The following is a 17,934-nucleotide window of genomic DNA, read 5'->3' on the forward strand; positions in this document are numbered from 1 at the left end:
AGAGGCTCTACTACTAAGCTGCACCCCATTCTGTGCATAGCATTTGATACATGGTTTGGGGACTCAGGGTGATCTTCGCTGTAGGGGGGAGCAGGTTTTGTCATAGTAAGCTGCTGCTAGGAGGTGTCTGTCACTTGTTTGCAGCTGTGACGGAGGCCCCTGAGGCCATCTTCCATGGTGTTCCAGTGGGCTGTTCCAGTGGCTAGGTCTGCATATACTCCTGGTCACAGTCCATTCACTTAAGGAAGTATTTGTGGGCCTAAGAAGTTGCCTAGAAAGCATATTTCCAAGTTTTACTCGTCCTTATTAATTTTCATTATAAACTTGCAAATGTGTTTCTAGGGAGAATTTTTGGCCCTAAGATGTAATAAAATCACACTGCAGAATGCAGCAGACCTTATAAAAAGCCCATATTCAAGGGAAAGTTCTAATTCTACATCACGCTTTTGTGTTCAGCTTTTGTGCTCACAGGAGTGAGCACGTGCAAGACTGTCCCGGCTGCTCAGAAGCCCGTGGGCCTGATGCTGACACCCTTCCGCCCCACCCTGAAAAGAGACCCACCCCTGGCACCAGCTGTGATAGCCCACCAGGTCCTTTCAGAGTTGCTCAGCTCCTGCTGTGGGATCCCCCAGCTCGGCAGCCCAGAGCTCTTACTACAGGAGGGCGGGGAGAGGGTGCATCTGAGCACAACCTCTCCACTGGGGGCCGCACAGCAGCCCCCACCAGCACAGGGCTGAGTGGGGCTCCGTGAGCTCCTGGCCGTTTTCCCAGCGCTACCCACTGAACTCACGTCCGGATTTATGATTTCCCATAATATATCTTATTTTAAAAGACAAACAGCAACAACAGGAGGCAGGGTGGCTCAGGTCTAAAAGCCCAGCATCCGTGATGCTGAGTCAGACGACCACGCTGAGATCAGTAGTAAATCTAGGCTAGAATGACTCTTCATCACAAAACAAACAGAGAGGAAGGAAGGGCAAGGGTTAAAAACAACATCAACCACCACAAGAAAAAACCTTTCACAAACATCTGAGCTGCGAAACATGGGAAAGTAACAATTGTTATTTGCATTATCAAGTTATAAATGTAGGGGTCCATTTTATAAAATCAAATCACACTACAATAAGTGTATTTAAAATGTAGTGTATAAATGTAGGCCAAGCACATAAAAATAAATAAATCTCACAAAATACAGTGTATCGCTAAGACTTTATTTGCTAATTGCAATACTAGAGGTTGAGTCTAGTACTGGGAAAACCGAGTTATACCTCAGCTGGAAATCGTTCATTCATTCATTCATTCATTTATTCATTCATTCATTTATTTGGTTTCTCGAGACAGGGTTTCTCTGTGTAGCTTTGCGTCTTTCCTGGAACTCACTCTGTAGACCAGGCTGGCCTCGAACTCACAGAGATCCACCTGCCTCTGCCTCCCGAGTGCTGGGATTAAAGGTGTGCGCCACCACCTGGCTCAAACTCATTTTCTTATACGGAAGTAGCAGGATATGCATGAACACAGGAATCCAGGTTTGAAGGCTGGGAACGTGGCTGAGTAGGGTGAGTGTTTACCTAGAGTGCAGGTGGCTGTGGTTGGGTCCTCAGAAATACATCAACCAGGCCGAGTGGTATACAACTGTCTTTTTTTTTGGAGGTTTTTTTTTTTTTTTTTTTCTCCCAATACAGGGTTTCTCTGTGTCATTTTGTTGCCTATCCTGGATCTCGCTCTGTAGACCAGGCTGGACTGGAACTCAGAAATCCGCCTGTCTCTGACTCCCCAGTACTGGGATTAAAGGCGTGCATCACCGCTGCCAGGCTCGAGATTATTTAAACACAGCTTTTGGGCTGTGGGGGCTTTTATTGTTAGTTGTTGTTAAGCCAAGTATACCTGAAATAAGGGACTGTCTTTATTTGGACTTTCTGAATCGTGAGACAAACCTGGCCAACAGCTTTCACTCAGTTCATTTTCCTTTGCATAGTTTTTTAGAGAGGAAAAATGCATCCAAAGGTGAGCATCTGGCACTCTTGCAGTCCTTACACTCGAGGCCAAGACACAGGAACAGTTTGAAAACAGTCCGGGCTGTCTGGGAAGACTGTGTCTCAAGAAACAACAACAAACCACGGCTAAACTCCATTTGGAGACCCAGATTTCCAGAAATGGCCTTGGTCGGCTCTCTGCCTTCCGCTGGGTACCACACCCCATGATTCCCAGGGCTGCATCCCAGTTCCAGGTGTCTGCCTACCTTTGAGGTGGACTTTGCCAGCTGTTGCTGAAATGCCCTAGTTTGATTTCCTAGGTCATGCGATTCCCAGATCAGATGCACAAGACCCAGCATCAAGACCAGAGCCCCGGGGTGTCCTGCTCCCATTATCCAGTGTCTTGTCAGATTTGGCAGGAACGAGCTTTAATCCTTCGCTTGTTCTCTCCCCAGTGAGAAAATGGCGTGTGAAAAATGCCCTGGGAGCCTTGGGCCAGTGGCAGATTGAAGTGGGAGAGCCAGTGCTCTCAGGAGCCGGGAGCCTGGGAGCCGAGCTCATCAAGGAAAGTAATGCCAATGTATGTCTGTTTGTCCAGGGTCTTATGGGGACTGGGAGGAGACTCCTGACCCTCAGGGCAGGGACCATGATTGGTTCACCACCTTACATCCACTATGCCCACCTAACCACCCTGGTGTGAACACCCCAAGGGTTTATCTTGGCCATTGCAGGGCAAGGCCCCCAGGCCTGGTATGTGACTGCAACAGCAGTTGCTTTAGGTGGGAGCCATAGAGAAGAGCAGAGGGCTTCCCGTCTTCCCTGGCCAGAGCCTGGGGAGGGCAAGGGGCCAACCCTTTGTACCTTCCCCAAGAATGGTCCTCGATAACCTGGGTATCATAGCACATGCCTGTAATCCCAGTGCTTGGGGAGGTGGAGTCAGGAGAAGCAGAAGTCAAGGTCATTCTACCACACAGCGAGTCTAAGGCCAGCCTGGGCTGATTTGCTTTTCACAGCCCATCTTCATGCGCAAGGACACTAAAACAAGTTTCCAGTGGCGGATTCGAAATCTCCCCTACCCAAAGGATGTCTATAGCGTCTCTGTGGCCCAGAAGGAGCGCTGCATCATTGTTAGAACGACGAACAAAAAGTGAGTGGCGTGGTGGGCACCTGTTTCCTTGTGTGTGAGCTGGGGGAGAGTGGAGTGAGAGCTCAGGCTGCTCCTTATCTGGGGGGCAGGCTGTACTTCAACCTCAGGGGTGCTGAGAGTGCATGAGCTGACTGTGTGGTGCTCCATCAAGGTAGATCTCGAGCCAGTGTCTAGTTTGGAGCCTGTCATATTTTGGGGGCTTATGGGGCTCTCTGTTGAATGGATGAGGACTTCAGGGAATCACCTAACTATTAACTTGTGGTCTCTGGTAGTTTTATCCTAAGGCTGTTATGTCCTTGACCTGGTGAGCTTGGCTTGGTGACGTCACTGAATTGGCACGGAGCCATGTCCTGGAAGGCACACCTGCCTGGGTGGCACTTGGAGACTAAAACATCAGTCTGCAGCAGCAGCTCTTGTCCCTCCCTGGACTAAGGGGAAGTAGGCAGAATTTTGGCTCTCAGAAATCTCTAGAATTCTGTTGCAGAGTCCCTTTATAATCTGCTGGGGTAGGCAGTGGGTGCTGTGGTTTGAGAGGTGGCCAAGGTGTGATTACTTTGGGTTTCTGGTGCCCTGATCACAGTTGAAGAATCTAGAAATGAATCTGTTTCAACCTGAGCTAGAGAGAGGGTATGGGGCCAATTCTAAACTGGAACTTCACTTTGGGGGGGGGGGTTTAATCTCCTCATCCACAAGCTGCCAAACTACCCAACTTGCTGCCTGAGGTACAGGGCCGAACCCCATGGTGCCTGTATCCCACTGCTGCTTCAGAGGAGAGCTCCCCCTCCGGCAGGTGACGTGCTGCAGTCTCCCTTAGTCCAGGAGGCCTACCCACAGGGAGGCAGAGGAACGCCAGCCCTCCAGTGTGGCCCTGGGCCCTCCCTCCTCTTAGCGCCATCACACCCTGTCACTTTGGCAGGGGTGAGGGGACAAGGGAAAGGGTAGAGATGAATGAATTAATTTCAGGATTATTGCTGTACATGCAGCCAGCAGCCCCTGTAGTGGACCTTGTCTATAAATATAAAGTCATAATAATAAGGGTTTGCGTTTATAAAGCACACTGAAGTCCTCAGATAAAAGGCCGTTTATCCCCGTTATTGTTCTCATCATTAACAGGAGTCAGTGCCTAAAGTGGAATTTAGCAATTTCAGACAACAGAGAAATTGCCTGTAGGAAAACAAAGTCCGTGCTTCAGCAAGCATTCCCTGGCGGACGGAGCCCTGGGTCCAAACTGGGAACAAAAGTGCTTCTGATAGCATTTGAATCTGCAGCTCAGCGCTTTGTGGAGCTGGCTGCTGCCTCCTTTTTGTCCCCCAGAGGTCACTGTGGAATACAGATATCAGGCAGAAATGTGATTACAAGCGAGTGCTAGAAGAGAGGCCAGCTAGCTCACCAAAAACTTCATCTGTGAGCAGATCCTCTGGGCCCCATCTCCTGCACTCATATCCTGTATGTGCCATAGGTGGCGCTGTTGGCCAGGGGCTCCGTGGCTAGTGGAGCATCCTAGCACCCAAGGGCAGGAGTTGGGGACTTTCTGAGATGCTATTGGAGGCAAGGCAGGGTGGGAGGGGTACCCTAGGAGGGGGGCTTCCCACAGAGGGAAAAAATGGTATTTTGGTACTCACTTTGGAACTGTGTTTCTGAATCCTAACCAGGCTCAGCCTGCCCCCTGCAGGTCCCTCTTTTAGGAAGTAGGCTGGAGAGGCCACCCAACTTAACCAGCCCTTTGCTGTGCCTAATGGAATTTCTACCTTCCAACTGGAGAAATACAGTCAATACCTGCACTTCCAGCCATCCAACGAAACACAAGTGTTTTATATGAGCAGGGTTTAATTTTTTAGAATACTTTTAGAATCTCTTTCTTGATCATCACACCATCCAGAGGTGGACATGAAGCGTATTTATTCTTATCTCTGTATTTAATGGTTGTAGAAACGCATATAAAAGTCAGCACAAAGTGGCCTATGCAGAGAGTGTGGCCTTCTCGCTCAGGGCCTATGCATTTACATAGGCCTCCACCTTTCTTCACCTGGAGGTGTGCCCACATTTCAAAATTCTAGAATGTGGCTCCTGACCACAGCTATACACAGTTGCCTTGTTGGTATCTGCCTGGCCCCTGCAGAACTGAATTTGGCTTGAAGAAGTTGATTCCAGTGTCTTGTGGTAGTCTAGTCCTTGGCCCTGGGCATTAATAACATGAATCGGGAAGGAAGAAACCATTTCTGCAGGATCCTGGTGTGGCACTATCTGGTCCTGATAAGCATGTTTGTGTAAGGAAGGTTCCGTGTCTCAGCCTGGAAGCTGGCAGCTGTAAGTGGAAAGATAGAGTATGCTGAACTGGGAAGACTGACTTAGATCTAGCCTCTGCTAGGTGTCAACGGTAGATTCTGGCCAAGTTCTCCTCACTCGTGAGAAGCATGCTTACACTACCTCACAATGGTTTGAGGAATCTGACCTCACATACATGCATGCACCCTGTACTATGGCCAAGCTGCGAGAGCAAGGGGTGGGAAGAGCCTGCCTAACCTGACATAGATATTCTAACTGCTGGCTTTATTAGTGAGCATTGCTGGACGACAGGATTCCATGCTCAGACAGCTTCCAGACAGTCAGACTCGGTGGGACTCCCTTTGGTGAGACTGAGAACCTTGAGTGTGGGCCTGTTCGTTGTGACTCTGTGGGCCCCCGGAAGTAACCGTGTAGTTTGCCTAGCGCCTGAGGTCTAAGCTTTACCTGCTGCCACTCTCAGGGCAGGACTGGCTGGAGACTTCTCTGGATACCTGCCAAGCCAGTGTGCAAGCTAGAGGAGTGTGGGGCAGGGTCTGTGCCCTGCCTCAGCTCTCCTTCTGGGGCTTCCACCGAGCCTAATCTGTACCCCTTGTCCATTCACAGTGCAGGGGGTCGCAGGGAATTGGGTAGGGGGTTGCAGTGAATTGGGTAGGGGGTCGCAGGGAATTGGGTAGGGGGTTGCAGGGAATTGGGTAGGGGGTCGCAGGGAATTGGGTAGGGGTTGCAGAGAATTGGGCAGGGGTTGCAGGGAATTGGGCAGGGGTCGCAGGGAATTGGGTAGAAGGTTGCAGGGAATTGGGCAGGGGATACAAGCAGAGTGGGACAAAAAGGCACTCTGACTTTTCCAGAAGCACAGTGGGTTCCTCTCATCCAGGTCCTGGTGAACAATTCCAGTTCAGTTATTGTGGTGGCAAACTCTAAGGTGAGTTGGGGCAGCTGTGCAGAAGGAAAGGTGGAGCCCTTTACTCGATAGCATCCTGGATGTCAGGAGACTCTAGCAGTGGCTCTTTGACCTCACCCAGTAAACGAAATCCATCATAGATGCAAAGCAAAGCTAACCCTCTCAGGCCTGGCTTTCCCTGGCGGTCCCAGGAGGAGGATAAAGCAAGCCATACATACACCTTTAAGTTCTCTGTGATCCTGAAGTTGCCATGGGTGGGGGCACAGCGGGGCTGCTTCCCCTCCATTGGTCCCGCCTGGGTTGGGAGGTGCTTCTCTCCTGGTCCTGCTTTCTGTGTATATTTGCAGGGAAGATGTTAACACTTCCTAACAAGTCTTTGTGTTCACCTAATCTCCGCTGTTTAACCTTTGACCTCCTGCTATTATCAGTGTCTGCCACCTTTGCTGGCCAGACCAGGGCCCCAGGAAAAGCCCTCACTCCGCCTGATGGCTGGGAAGAGGATGAAGCAGGCATTCCACCCACTGCAGGCAGATGGATCGCCTTTCCCTGGGGCAGAGCTTTGGAAAAGAAAAGCCACCATTAGGCTCCCCAGCCCCCACTCCTTTTGAACTGTCAGTCTTTAAATAAACATTCTTTTCCTGCCTTGAGTCCCAGCACCTTGGTGGGGAGAGGGGAACCTGGGAAGAGAGGGGCCCCAGAGCCTCTTCTGAACGGAGGGATTTGGGCCGGGAAGACCGCAGAAGTACTGCATTGCTCTCCGCTCTCCGTCCCCGGGGCATCAGGGCTTTTGAAGTGGACTCAGTGTAACTGTCATGAGGGCCAGGGCCCTCTGAAGGATTAAAAGCTCATTCTCTGCAGGCCCTTCTCGAGTTTGTTTGGACCTGCCTGAGGCATTTCCCTCCTCAGCCCACACAGCCTCTCCCTGTACAGAAAGTGACTTGTCCAGGTAGGGCGCCAGCAGTGCCAGCCCACAGGTCCACCAAGGAAATGGAGAGGAAGGGCCTTCCTTAGGCCCTGGTCTAGTAAGTCAGCATCAGGTGAGGAGCAGGCATGAGGAAATCTCTGCTCCTGACTCCGAACTGACAGCTGCCAGGAAAGCAGGCAGGATCCCACCTCCCTCTCAACGACATTTCCTCTTGGCAAAGCCTTGTTATCTGCACTCTGGTTGGTTCTGTGTTTACTCTATATGAAAATGGAGAGAGGAAGGGGTCCAGAGTCTGAGATCTGGGTTCCCTCAGTCTCGTGGCTTGTCCTCCCAGGAAGACTGCTTCTTGGGATGGACTTCCCTGTCTGCTTTTAGTAGTCAGTCTATGAGACCTTGAAAGAGCCGGGTAGCAGTGGCGCACGCCTTTAATCCCAGCACTCAGGAGGCAGAGCCTGGCAGATCTCTGTGAATTTGAGGCCAGCCTGGTCTACAGAGTGAGTTCCAGGACAGCCAGGACTACACAGAGAAACCCTGTCTTGAAAAACCAAAAAAAAAAAAAAAAAAAAGACACATTGTTGTCATTGTGGGGACAGATGTGGCCCCATCTTTCAGTGAGGTTTCATGTAAGGAGGAACTGTACTACTTAGGTAAGAAGCCCTAGCCATCTGCTGATTCTTGTTAGATGTCCCATTTCTGGTGTCCCCTGAGTCTTGGAAGGCTCCTGTACAGTTGACAGTGCCAGTCCTGTATGATGAGTCACTCTGCCCCCTGGGCTAATCTCAGAACTCCCCCTGGCTCTGCTCACCTTTGGTTGGCCTGGCGTAAGGCTACCATCATCCTTTTGAGTCCAGAACCACAAATTCAAAAGCACCAGGTCATTCTTGTGGGTTTCCCTTTGCCTGTCCAGCTGTCTAGAAAGTGGGGGAGAGCTGTGTAGAAATCTGGTAGCAAAGGGCCGGGTGCCCGACTGTCGGGGTTACTGTGCTGGCTCCCCAGCAGCCTCTTGGTGTCCCCACAGGTACTACAAGAAGTTCTCCATTCCTGACCTAGACAGACACCAGCTTCCTCTGGATGATTCTGCACTGAGCTTTGCTCACGCCAACTGCACCCTGATAATCTCTGTAAGATTTGTCCAGACTTGGCATCAGGAAGAGGTTCCTCTCCCCCGCCCCCACTTCCCTGCTCCAGACACCCCAAATCCTAGGTGTGCCTGTCGAAGAGCAGGCGGCTCCTGCTCATCTGAGGGGTGGGGCCTGACACCCAACAGTGCGATGGGGAGGTGGTGCAAAGCACAGGACTTGGGTTGTCATTCCTGGGGCTGCTTCTCCCTGGCCACAGGACCTGAGCAAGGATCCTGAAGAGCCAGAGGGAGTGTGTGGAGGGCGGGCTAGTGACGAGTTAGTCCCTCCCTGGTTCCCTCCACAGTATCAGAAGCCAAAGGAGGTCATGGCGGCAGAATCAGAGCTCCAGAAGGAGCTAAAGAAGGTCAAGACGGCCCACAGCAGCGACGGGGACTGTAAGACCCAGTAGCTGTCTGAAGCCTGTGCCTCCAGTGTGGAGGAAGCTGTGAGACGACCAGGCGTGGGCTCTTCCGGCACGGGGCAACTGCTTCTAGGAATTACCGAGTCTGTGGAGCTGGCTCCTGGACACAGCTTGCTTCTGCTCGTGGTTTTCTTCCTGAGTAAAGTCATTTGGAGTCGCTCTAGGAGGACTGTCCTGTTGTCCACTTGTGTGGGTGCCTGTTCTCAGCACCCGGCCTTCCTGGGGAAGGTGTCAGTGTGACAACCCACCCCACCACCCTCCACCCTGGAGAGGAGAGTAGGAGAGCACAGGGCCGGGCAGCTTATGAACCCCTGTGCTGCCTTGTCTTATACAAGCAGCTGGGGGAAGAAACTCCCCTGAGGTAGATGGGAGCAATCTTGGAAAAGGCACAGAAAGTTAAGACACTGGTTCAAGTGAGCAAGCCTACAGGTTGTCACAGGTGGGTGTGGTGCACCAGAGTAGGTGACCGTGGGTTCACAGCCCTGTCCACAGCCCCTGTCCACAGCCCCTGTCCACAGCCCCTGTCCTCAGCCCAAAGAGGTGGAAGAAAAGAAACCTTTGTTCTTGGGGACACGGAGCCACGGTTTTGTCCTTTCCCCTGTATACATTCCTGAGTTTAAATCTGATCTCCCTCCCTGGGGCCTTCTAGAATGACCTAACCACAAAGAATCAGATTTGCGAACAACCAAATTTATTTTTACAAAAATGAAAATCATAGCACGTTTCCCACAGCTGGCCTGAGGAATGGCTAGCCCAGAACCCCAAACTGACAGGTGTCCTTTGTCCTTGTCTTAGTTTCAAAGCAAAACCAGGCTAGTGTCTCAGAATGAGCCCCCAGCTCCAAGAAGTTGGCCCAAGTCGAGACCTGACTGAGGAGGCGGCTGGTACCAGCAGAAGCTCCAGCAACTAACTGTGTCCAGCTGGGATGGTGGGGGCCCCTCACCTCACTCTTCAGGCTGCTAGAGTGCTCTGAAGGGCCTGGGGACAGGGTTGGCCTTGCCAGCCCAGGCCCTGACTTTGGCTCTGTTGTACACACCTGGGTTCAAGTCCATTCTCCTAAGACCACAGGTACTGGGAGAGCCTCCATCAGTCAGCGCCAGGGTCCAGGAGGCCGCGCTTCAGGTGCGAGGGTTGTGGCCGCCGGCCTAGGAGCAGCACAGCAAGGCTGGGAAGAGGAGTGAGGTAGCAGTCACTTCACGTGCCAGACGAGAGGTCCCTGAGTAGCTAGCTTACTTGCCCAGCCCAGAGGCAGGGCTGGTTTGTCATGGGTTCTGAAAGTCTAGGATGTGGAGATTGTAGGACAGGGCAGCATAGAGATGCCTGGTGGTGAATCGCAGGCAGTACACGGGACTGCTGAGTGGAGTTGACGTCAGCGGGAAGGCCTGGATAGGAGGACACAGGATGAGAGAGCATTCCAGTTGGGAAATGGGCTGCCCCAACTTAGGAGTCCCAGACCCAGTGAAACAGGGACATGGACCATAGGCACACCCTTGGCCACCGTGAGTCTTGCCACCCCAGAGGCATGTGCTGGTCGGAACACTTACATGCAGGCAAGCCCTCTGGCGCCGGTCCCAGAGCCGCACCACACCGTAGTAGGAGGAGCCTGTGGCCAGCAGGTGGTTGCCGTCTGTCTGCAGGCAATATAAGGTACTGTCGTGGGGCTCCTCCCACTCCATGACACATTTCCTGTCCGGGAAGAGAGAGATACCGACAGGTTTGGGTACCCTCCTGACTCAGCAGCTTCTTAACTACCAGACCTAATGGGAAAGGGTCCTCTTCAGAGGCCTCCTGCGAGCCTGGGGCCACAGAGACAACACAGCCTCATCCCCCTTCTCCTGGCAGACTACCTGACCTAGGATCCACGAGAGATGCACACAGGCCTCACGAGATCTGGGAGAGGATGCCAAGAGCAGTTTCCTGCTGACCTGTTGATGCTCTGAGAAATGTCTGTCGTCCTCAGTCTCCCAGGCCACACTGACCGGAGTGGACTGAGGGTAGGGAACCTGAACTTGACAGGAGTCTCTGTGCCCTGCCCTGGGCTGACCCAGGACTGCCTGCACTGGTGCCCATCCGGCACACTCACCGGGCACTTGTCCGGAGGTCCCAGTAGCGAACATAGGTGTCGTAACCACAGGACAGCAGTGTAGAGGGGGACTCATACATGACATCCAGCACCCCAGCCCCTGGGGGGAAATCACTGCCCAGATGTGTGATCAGCTGCCCACTGCGGGAGGGAAAGAAGGGCAGAGAGTGAACGGCTGTCCCCCTTGGCCATGCACAGTCTCTCATCCTGCAAACGGCGGCGGCATAAAGCTCTCCATCTCCTGGGGGTGCTCCCTGAGGAAGAAGATCCTAGCTACTGAACCTCCAACTAGGAAACCCCTCCCCCGGTATCCCAACCCCAGCTGAGGCCTCAGCGGGACAAATGCAGCAACCCTCCATCACACCTGCATGCTGGCTGCCTGGTCCCTGGGGCAGTGAATGGGTCTTGCTGGAGGGGTCAGGCCCCCTCACAAGCACACACTTGGCTACTTCATACTCCTTGATCTGGCAGGTCATGCAGTTCTGAGCTGCCCGAATCCAGTGCCTTAATTCCTGCCTGTAATCTGGGGCTCAAACCTTATTGGGGATAAAGACCACACAAAGGGAGAAAGGGGAGTCCTAGGAGATGTTAAAACAAGTAAACACCTTTGTGTCCAGCGGCAGAAATAGCTGAGAAAGCAGCTTAGCGTGCTGGTCCCTGGTGTTCCCGGTCCCTGGCCCCCAGCCCAGGGCTAGCACGCCTCTGTGATCACAGCCCCCAGCCTGCTGGGCTCCAGCCTGCTCCCCCACCCGTACCCCACCCGGTGGCCGAGACCAGATTACTGAGAAGAACAATTTCTTTGTGACTGTGTAATTCCCTCCGTGACCGCGGCAGTGGGCAGACCTCTCACCCCATGCCAGACCCCTAGCAACCACGTAGGGGGGCCTCTTGGCCCTAGCAACTGCCCCTCAATATCAAGTGCATCAGCTAATCCTTGTGGCCAGGGAATGGTGGCTGCGTTGAGAGCTTCTGCAGGATGTGTGGAGGGGAGAAGGGGAAGAGGCACCCTCTGGGCCCAGTGCCTCGGCTTCCTTTTCACCGCCCTCCATGGTAATGATGGGAGAAACAAGGTCCTGAACACATCACAGGGATGCTCAGGTAAGAGGCCTGGGCACAGGGCAAGAGGGGATTTCATTGACTCAAAAGCACAACTGTGGCCTGAGCAGTGCCCCACAAAGGGCTTGAAGCGGGCTGGGCTGCCAGCCATGTGTCTAAATGGAGACTTCAGCTCCAAGCTGTCCTTAATCACTCACTGTCACCCAGCCTACTCCCAAAAAGGCAGCCATTGTGAAAAGCATTGAAGGAGGAAGCTGGGGCTCTCTAGTTACCTACTTAGCTTTTCACTGTGAACACTGTGAAGGCCTCCAAGGAACACTACTGCTGTCCACTGAAGGGTTAAGTCCCGAACGGGCACCTCTGTGCCAGCCACCTTCCCAGGGATCTCCTTGATGTATGCAGTGGCCCAGTGTCGGCCTGAGGAGATAGAGACAGGCCTATCTGTCAGGGACTCCGGGGGGCCAGAGACATCTCGCCAGGTCAGGGTCTGATACAGACCACTCGGCCTTGCTTCTAGAGACTCTGCCTTCCTAGAACAGCCACCGACCTGACACCATGGGAGGCGGGCAGAGGCCCATCTCACAGGCCCGCTTGCATCTGTGTGCACCAGGTGGGAGCTCGTCCTCCACAGTTCTCCCTCTCCTTTCCAGATTTTGGGGCCCTGCCCACTCCATTAGTGAGGCTGTAAGGAGTGATTGAGGAGCTCTCTCTCCTCTTTAATCTATGGAAGTAATTTCATGTTTGTTTGAAACAGAAGATGAAAGACCGGGTGTAGGGGTGGAGCCCCATCTGCCTGTCCACTGTGTTGCTGGGATTCTGAGAGAATCAGAGCTGGGTACCCACGCTGGTGGGTCAGAAGTGAGAGGGGGCACATCCAGATTGAGCCACCAACCTGGATCCTGTCCACTGCCCAAGTAGCCTCCAATACAGCACAGCCCAAGGGGTCTGGGGAGACCCAAAGGCCCAGCCCTTCATCTGCTTGTCCCAGCCTGGGAAGTCCCTGCTTTCCTTTGTCTGGGACTCTCAAGGGGCCACACACACTTTAAACCACCACTACGAAGATACAGTTTCTTTGGCCTTGAGGCCTCCAAGCTCTGTTGTATAGCCCCGCAAGGTTAAGTTCAGAGCATCAACTGACACCCGGGGCTCTGGGAAAAGGCCTGTCTGTCCTAATAGTAGCCCAGCAGTGCCACGGGAGCCCTGCTGGGGCTTTGATTTGGGAAAACAAACAGAAATGGCACCACGGGCCCTCCAGGTTCCCACCCCAGGCCCAATTTAAGTAGCAAACTAACTTAACTGTTGTGATGGAGGGAGACTGGCCCAACAATGGCCCTCAACAGTCTGTCTGTCTGTCTGTCTGTCTGCTCACCCCCTGTGCTGCCTTTCTCACGGCAAGTGTGTTCTTGTAAAAACGATTAGATTGCAATTTGTATAACGTGGTGACCCCCAAATTCAGACATTTCACCCCTTTTCTCTAGAAAGAATGTTAAGAATGCTTCTCTGCCTCTCAGGCCTCTCACTGTAGGGGGTAAAGGGGGTGGCATGTGTAGAGACTTGGCTGTCCCACAACTTGTGTGGGAACAGGGCTGCTGCTCAGAGCCCCAGGCCAAGACAGGAGCAAGAACTGGGCTTGTCACTATAGAGAGCAGGACAAAAAGTCCCTTCCCTTCCAACTCCTGCAGACAAAGCACAGGCCTCCAGGAGCTGCTGAGGGCTGGAGACCTCCACACCCTAGCCTCCTGAGCCTGGCTCCAATAATTCTCTCCAGCCAGGAATGACACAGACAGATGGGGCAGCCTGCAGGGTGAGCCCGGGAATGAGACAGGCTGAGGAGGATTGCCGAAGGGGTCTGTTCCTGTGACACAGCCTCTAGTGCTGTGCAGGGAGAAGCAAGCTGTGTGGGACCGTATCCTTCAGGAGTCTCAAAAGAACAATCAGGTGTCCTGGACCTGGCTCACCTGCTGACCAGAAGGAAGAAAAGTGAGATAATGCACTGCCGTCAGCCGCTATGGTCAAGCTGACAGGCATCCCCCTGCCCCTCCAGCCTGAACCTTACAGTCTAAACACCATGCCCTACTTCATTCTCAGCCCAGGCCTTATACCTCTGGCCCACATTATCACCACAAGCCTCTTGTACTAGAGTATTCTGAGGCTTCCAGCCCACAGGATGCATGCTGTGGCTCTCACACCATCTTCCAGCTACTTTTAACATTCTGGTGCTGATGGTGCTCCCTGGAGTCTCTGAACCTTAACAGTAGTTTTGAAAGACTTGAAGTATGACAAGCAGTTTATCTCTTCTCTCCAAGAGCAAATGGCCTGTAAGTTAAATCAGGCCCAGGGGCACTCAAGAACAATCATTTCCCCTCTTCTCTCCTCCCTTAACCGTTAACCAAGCACCTTCTACATGCAAGGTATTGTGCATTAACAGAAACTACAGGGGGATGTGAGCTGCACTATGAAGAAGACACTGTCCAGTGAGGGAGAGAAGTCTAAATTTATACTCAGCTAACAATACAGAGAAAAGAGAACGTTCTATAAGGTAAACAGACATTTTTCAGGAAGGAGAATGAGTGATTCTTTAGGTAATGATGGGATTGTGATGGATAGCAATGACAAGGTGATGAGGCTGGCCATCTGATTCGGCTAGAGGCTTGGCAATGTGAGGGAACACATGGCAGTCTCCGGCATCCGTCCCTCAGACACCTGTGGATGCACACACATCCCTAATGTCATGAAGCACTGTGAGGCTTTGGGGCAGAGTAGTAGTCTCAGATTAGCCTCTGATTGGGAATAAAGAAGCCAAAGCTACAGAGGAAATATTTTCAAGTCACATACCAAGACAGAATCCGGGATACAGACTGTGCTGCAAAGCCAGCCTGGTAGTAACCTAATGGGATGGCTGTGTAGGTCTCGTGGTGAAGGAGTAGCTGCTACCTCTGTAGCAGCTCATACAGTTGAGTCCCTGTGTCTGGAAGGCCTACACTGAGTACTTCACACCTACTGGCTCATGTGGTCCTTATAATAGGCCTCTCCCCGACCCCTTTGGTGTTTTGAGACAGGGTTTCTCTGTGGAGCCCTGGCTGTCCTGGAACTCACTCTGTAGACCAGGCTGTCCTTGAACTCAGAGATCCTCCTGCCTCTGCCTCTTGAGTGCTATGATTAAAGGGTGCAGCACCATGCCCAGCTTAACTCCATGTTCTTTTAGGCCTCCGAGTCTACCACTTTTCCCTGTAACAACGGAGCGCCAGTTCTGTGTCTTGGTCTCTCACTGTCATGTGTGGGTGAGTAGGGCCTGCCACGTGTCAGGAGACCTGTGACTTGCCCCTGTGGGAATGGGAGGGTCAAGCTGGTTGCAAGCCCTGGCCCTGCCCTAGCAGATACAAGGTCCACCTTCAGGTCCTCACTTGTACTCTGCAGGCCTCTCTACCTCTCAGGTGCCTAAGGGGCTGGTCCTCTAGTAAGAGAATCAAGGGAAGAAACCACCACCCCCAAAAAAATTTTTTTAAACATTTCTTGACAAGGTTGTGCTTATGGAAGTCAAGGAGCAATTTAAAGAATCTGTTATCTCCTCCCATATAGGTTCTGGGGGTCAAACTCAAGTTGTCAGGCTCAGTGACAAGTACCCTTGCCCACTGAGCCACCTGCCCCAGATTTCAAACCTAACAGTGGAGATGTGGGGATGATGTTGAAATGTATCGTCCCTGCTACGTCAGGAGGAGGAGGAGGCACACAGTGTCTGTCACATGTATGTGTGTGAGCATGCCTCCCCTCCAGCACCCACCAGAGCACACGTGTTCAGACACAATGGCTCAAAGGCCAGGCAGCGGCCAGCCCACTTTGTACTGCTAACAAGGCGACGTAATTACAGGAAAGGGCAGCCGGGCAGATAAAAGGATACAAAATTTCAACATCTGTTGCCATAAAGGGATAAGGAGAAGTGAAACGCAAAGTATCAGTTTGGTGTCAGCAGGCAGAGAGGCGATTTCAAAGAGTTCAGGGGACAGGACAAGAAAGCAAAAGCAAAGGGGAGAAAGAATAAGAAATTACAGGGTTCCTTGAAGGAAAGAAAAAAGAGAAGGAAAAAGCTGCTGTCAGTAATACTTTCAAAGGAGAAGGCAGGTACTTTCAAGAGGGGCAGTCCCCATAATCACCCTGACTGAAGGCCAGGCTCCTGCATGGGGCGGGGAGAGGAAGGGCAGGGGAGACAGCCACATCTGAGCGGAATGGGGCACGCACGATGTCCTCAGCACAGCAGCCTGTGATGATCACTGTTTCCATCCCCATCCCTGTGCTCTGCCATTCTGTTGTTAGTAAATGCCATATATCCGTACCCTGTGCTCAGCGCAAGGCAAAGTGACATTCCCAGCATACCTGGGCTTATTGCAGGCAGCCCTTACAAGTCTGCTTACTCAGTCCTCGATGGAAGAGGCCATGGTGACAGATCAGGGAGAGCTTTGTGAGGGGACACTACTAGTGCTTACATAGGAAGTTTCCTTAGGCAGAGATTGGTTCCAGGCATGGGGTGGCCCTGAGCAAAGCCTACGTATGTGGGAAACCCATTCTGCCCTTTCCCTGGCTAAAAAGAGATTCAGCAGCTTCAAGACAAAAATGAAAGCATAACAGAGAACAGGGATGACCCTGGCCTTAGGGACAAGGAGAGAGGACTTTTGTGCAGGGACATGTGACCACACACCTGCAAGGTGGCAGTACCCAGAGGGCTTAATGCCTTAGGAACAGTGATGTCACCAAAAGCCTTCTCCCTGCTTCCCTACTTCACAGTCCCCAAGATGGCTTAGGGCCAATGGCTGGACCCCTGTGACAAGCTTCAGGTCTGGAGTTACAGGCTTCTCCACCCCGTAGCTTACCTGTCCCCAGTCACAGGGGACCCAGAGTGCTCTGCTCTTAGTGGCCAATGCTAGATCCAGCCAGCTCAAATGCCCCTTGGTGGAAAATGCCAATCCCATAGCAACAGCAGGCTCATTGTGGTAGAAGGTGATGTTAGAGCATTCAGATCCACTAGACCTTCCAGAAGCTGGGAGGTGTGTGCCACACGGAACATCCGGCACCCTAGGGACTAGCCAAGTGCCTTGTTGAAATGCAGACAGGAGACACATAGTACACTTTGACTCCTCCAAGCTTCAAGCTAAGGACTAGGAGGGCTTTGTCACAGTTCCTCAGAACCTGACAAGACTACTTCAGTGTTTGGCTGTCACTTGAGAGTGGAACACTGGGTCTGAAGACCATCAACTGTCAGAAACTGGGTCCTATGCACCTTGAAGCTCCCTCACTGGGAGTCCCCTCTCCTTGGGCTTAACTTACAGTGCTGTTCCACCAGAGCAAAAGGCTGAAAATGAAAAGGACATAGGACAGGCAAGCTCCAGGCAGCCCTTCCTCACCCTTCTTCCCTGTTTAGCCCCTGGGTACCCTGAAAGGGCTCTCTGGGCAATCTAAGCTCAGTACAGGCTGCTGTGGATGGGTACCTGAGAGATGAATGTGGCAATAGCTCTAAAGATGGCAGAGCCTATGCCTAGTGGGGCAGCTGCACCTGGTGGGTATCCCAGCCCCCACCATCACCTAAGGGTAGCCCAAATGCTGAGAGCCCCCCCCCCCCCCCCCCCCCCCCCGCCAAGTCAGCACACATAAAAGAAAATCCACGCCGTGCTCAGGTTTCGGCAATGACAGGTTAAAAGCAAAGCATCCAGCCAGTCCCACATTCCGCCCAGCCAGCGTCCTGCCGGCAATACCACTCTACCTTGCAGATTGCCTGTCAGTCAGGCTTTGGTGTTATTGAAAGATCAAACTTGGTCCTGCCTGTTCATTACCTTAATCCTGTTTTCTACATGGCTTTATTATCTGCTTGGGCTTCTTTAGGAAAGACAGCTCCAGAGTTGTCCTGACCATCCGTTTCCTCCCACCAGGGAACCTCCTCACCCCCGGCCCTGCTCAGTTCTCCAAGCTGGGCACAGTCCTGGATCCAGGACAGATGTTTGCACAAGGTCTGGTTCTTTCCCTGGGTGATGA

The 17,934-nt window shown here is 52.5% G+C and overlaps 2 protein-coding genes across 3 annotated transcripts in view; one reads left to right on the forward strand and one right to left on the reverse strand.

The window, feature by feature from the left end:
• Window positions 1–8,938, forward strand: part of Dpcd (deleted in primary ciliary dyskinesia homolog (mouse)) — a 17,813-nt gene extending 8,875 nt beyond the window's left edge. The window contains exons 3-6 of the mRNA XM_028891186.2: window positions 2,429–2,553; window positions 2,987–3,120; window positions 8,251–8,353; window positions 8,658–8,938. Of these exons, the coding sequence (XP_028747019.1) occupies window positions 2,429–2,553; window positions 2,987–3,120; window positions 8,251–8,353; window positions 8,658–8,762 (467 nt within the window). The 3' untranslated portion in view covers window positions 8,763–8,938. The remainder of the gene's footprint in view (window positions 1–2,428; window positions 2,554–2,986; window positions 3,121–8,250; window positions 8,354–8,657) is intronic.
• Window positions 8,939–9,443: 505 nt separating this feature from the next.
• Window positions 9,444–15,028, reverse strand: Fbxw4 (F-box and WD repeat domain containing 4). Of its 2 annotated transcripts, none has more exons than XM_037207347.1 (3): window positions 10,858–15,028; window positions 10,319–10,460; window positions 9,444–9,939 (listed from the first exon to the last, which is right to left on the reverse strand). In XM_037207347.1, the coding sequence occupies exons 1-3, from the start codon at window positions 11,061–11,063 to the stop codon at window positions 9,865–9,867; spliced, it is 423 nt and encodes a 140-aa protein (XP_037063242.1). In that variant the 5' UTR covers window positions 11,064–15,028; the 3' UTR covers window positions 9,444–9,864. The 2 variants fall into 2 exon arrangements, with proteins under 2 accessions (XP_037063242.1, XP_028747022.1); XM_028891189.2 differs by having other exon boundaries at window positions 9,444–10,156; window positions 10,858–11,591.
• Window positions 15,029–17,934: the final 2,906 nt, after the last annotated feature.

The sequence above is a fragment of the Peromyscus leucopus genome, chromosome 1, assembly GCF_004664715.2.
Source record: "Peromyscus leucopus breed LL Stock chromosome 1, UCI_PerLeu_2.1, whole genome shotgun sequence".
In the NCBI taxonomy this organism is placed as follows: domain Eukaryota; kingdom Metazoa; phylum Chordata; class Mammalia; order Rodentia; family Cricetidae; genus Peromyscus; species Peromyscus leucopus.

Coding starts and splice junctions, on each gene's coding strand:
- Fbxw4 (XM_028891189.2), bottom strand. CDS start 11,063: ATGAGAGACTGTGCATGGCCAAGGGGGACAGCCGTTCACTCTCTGCCC. Junction 10,461..10,857: donor GACCTCCGGACAAGTGCCCG/GTGAGTGTGCCG, acceptor CTTCCCGGACAG/GAAATGTGTCATGGAGTGGG. Junction 10,157..10,318: donor GCCAGAGGGCTTGCCTGCAT/GTAAGTGTTCCG, acceptor CCTCCTATCCAG/GCCTTCCCGCTGACGTCAAC.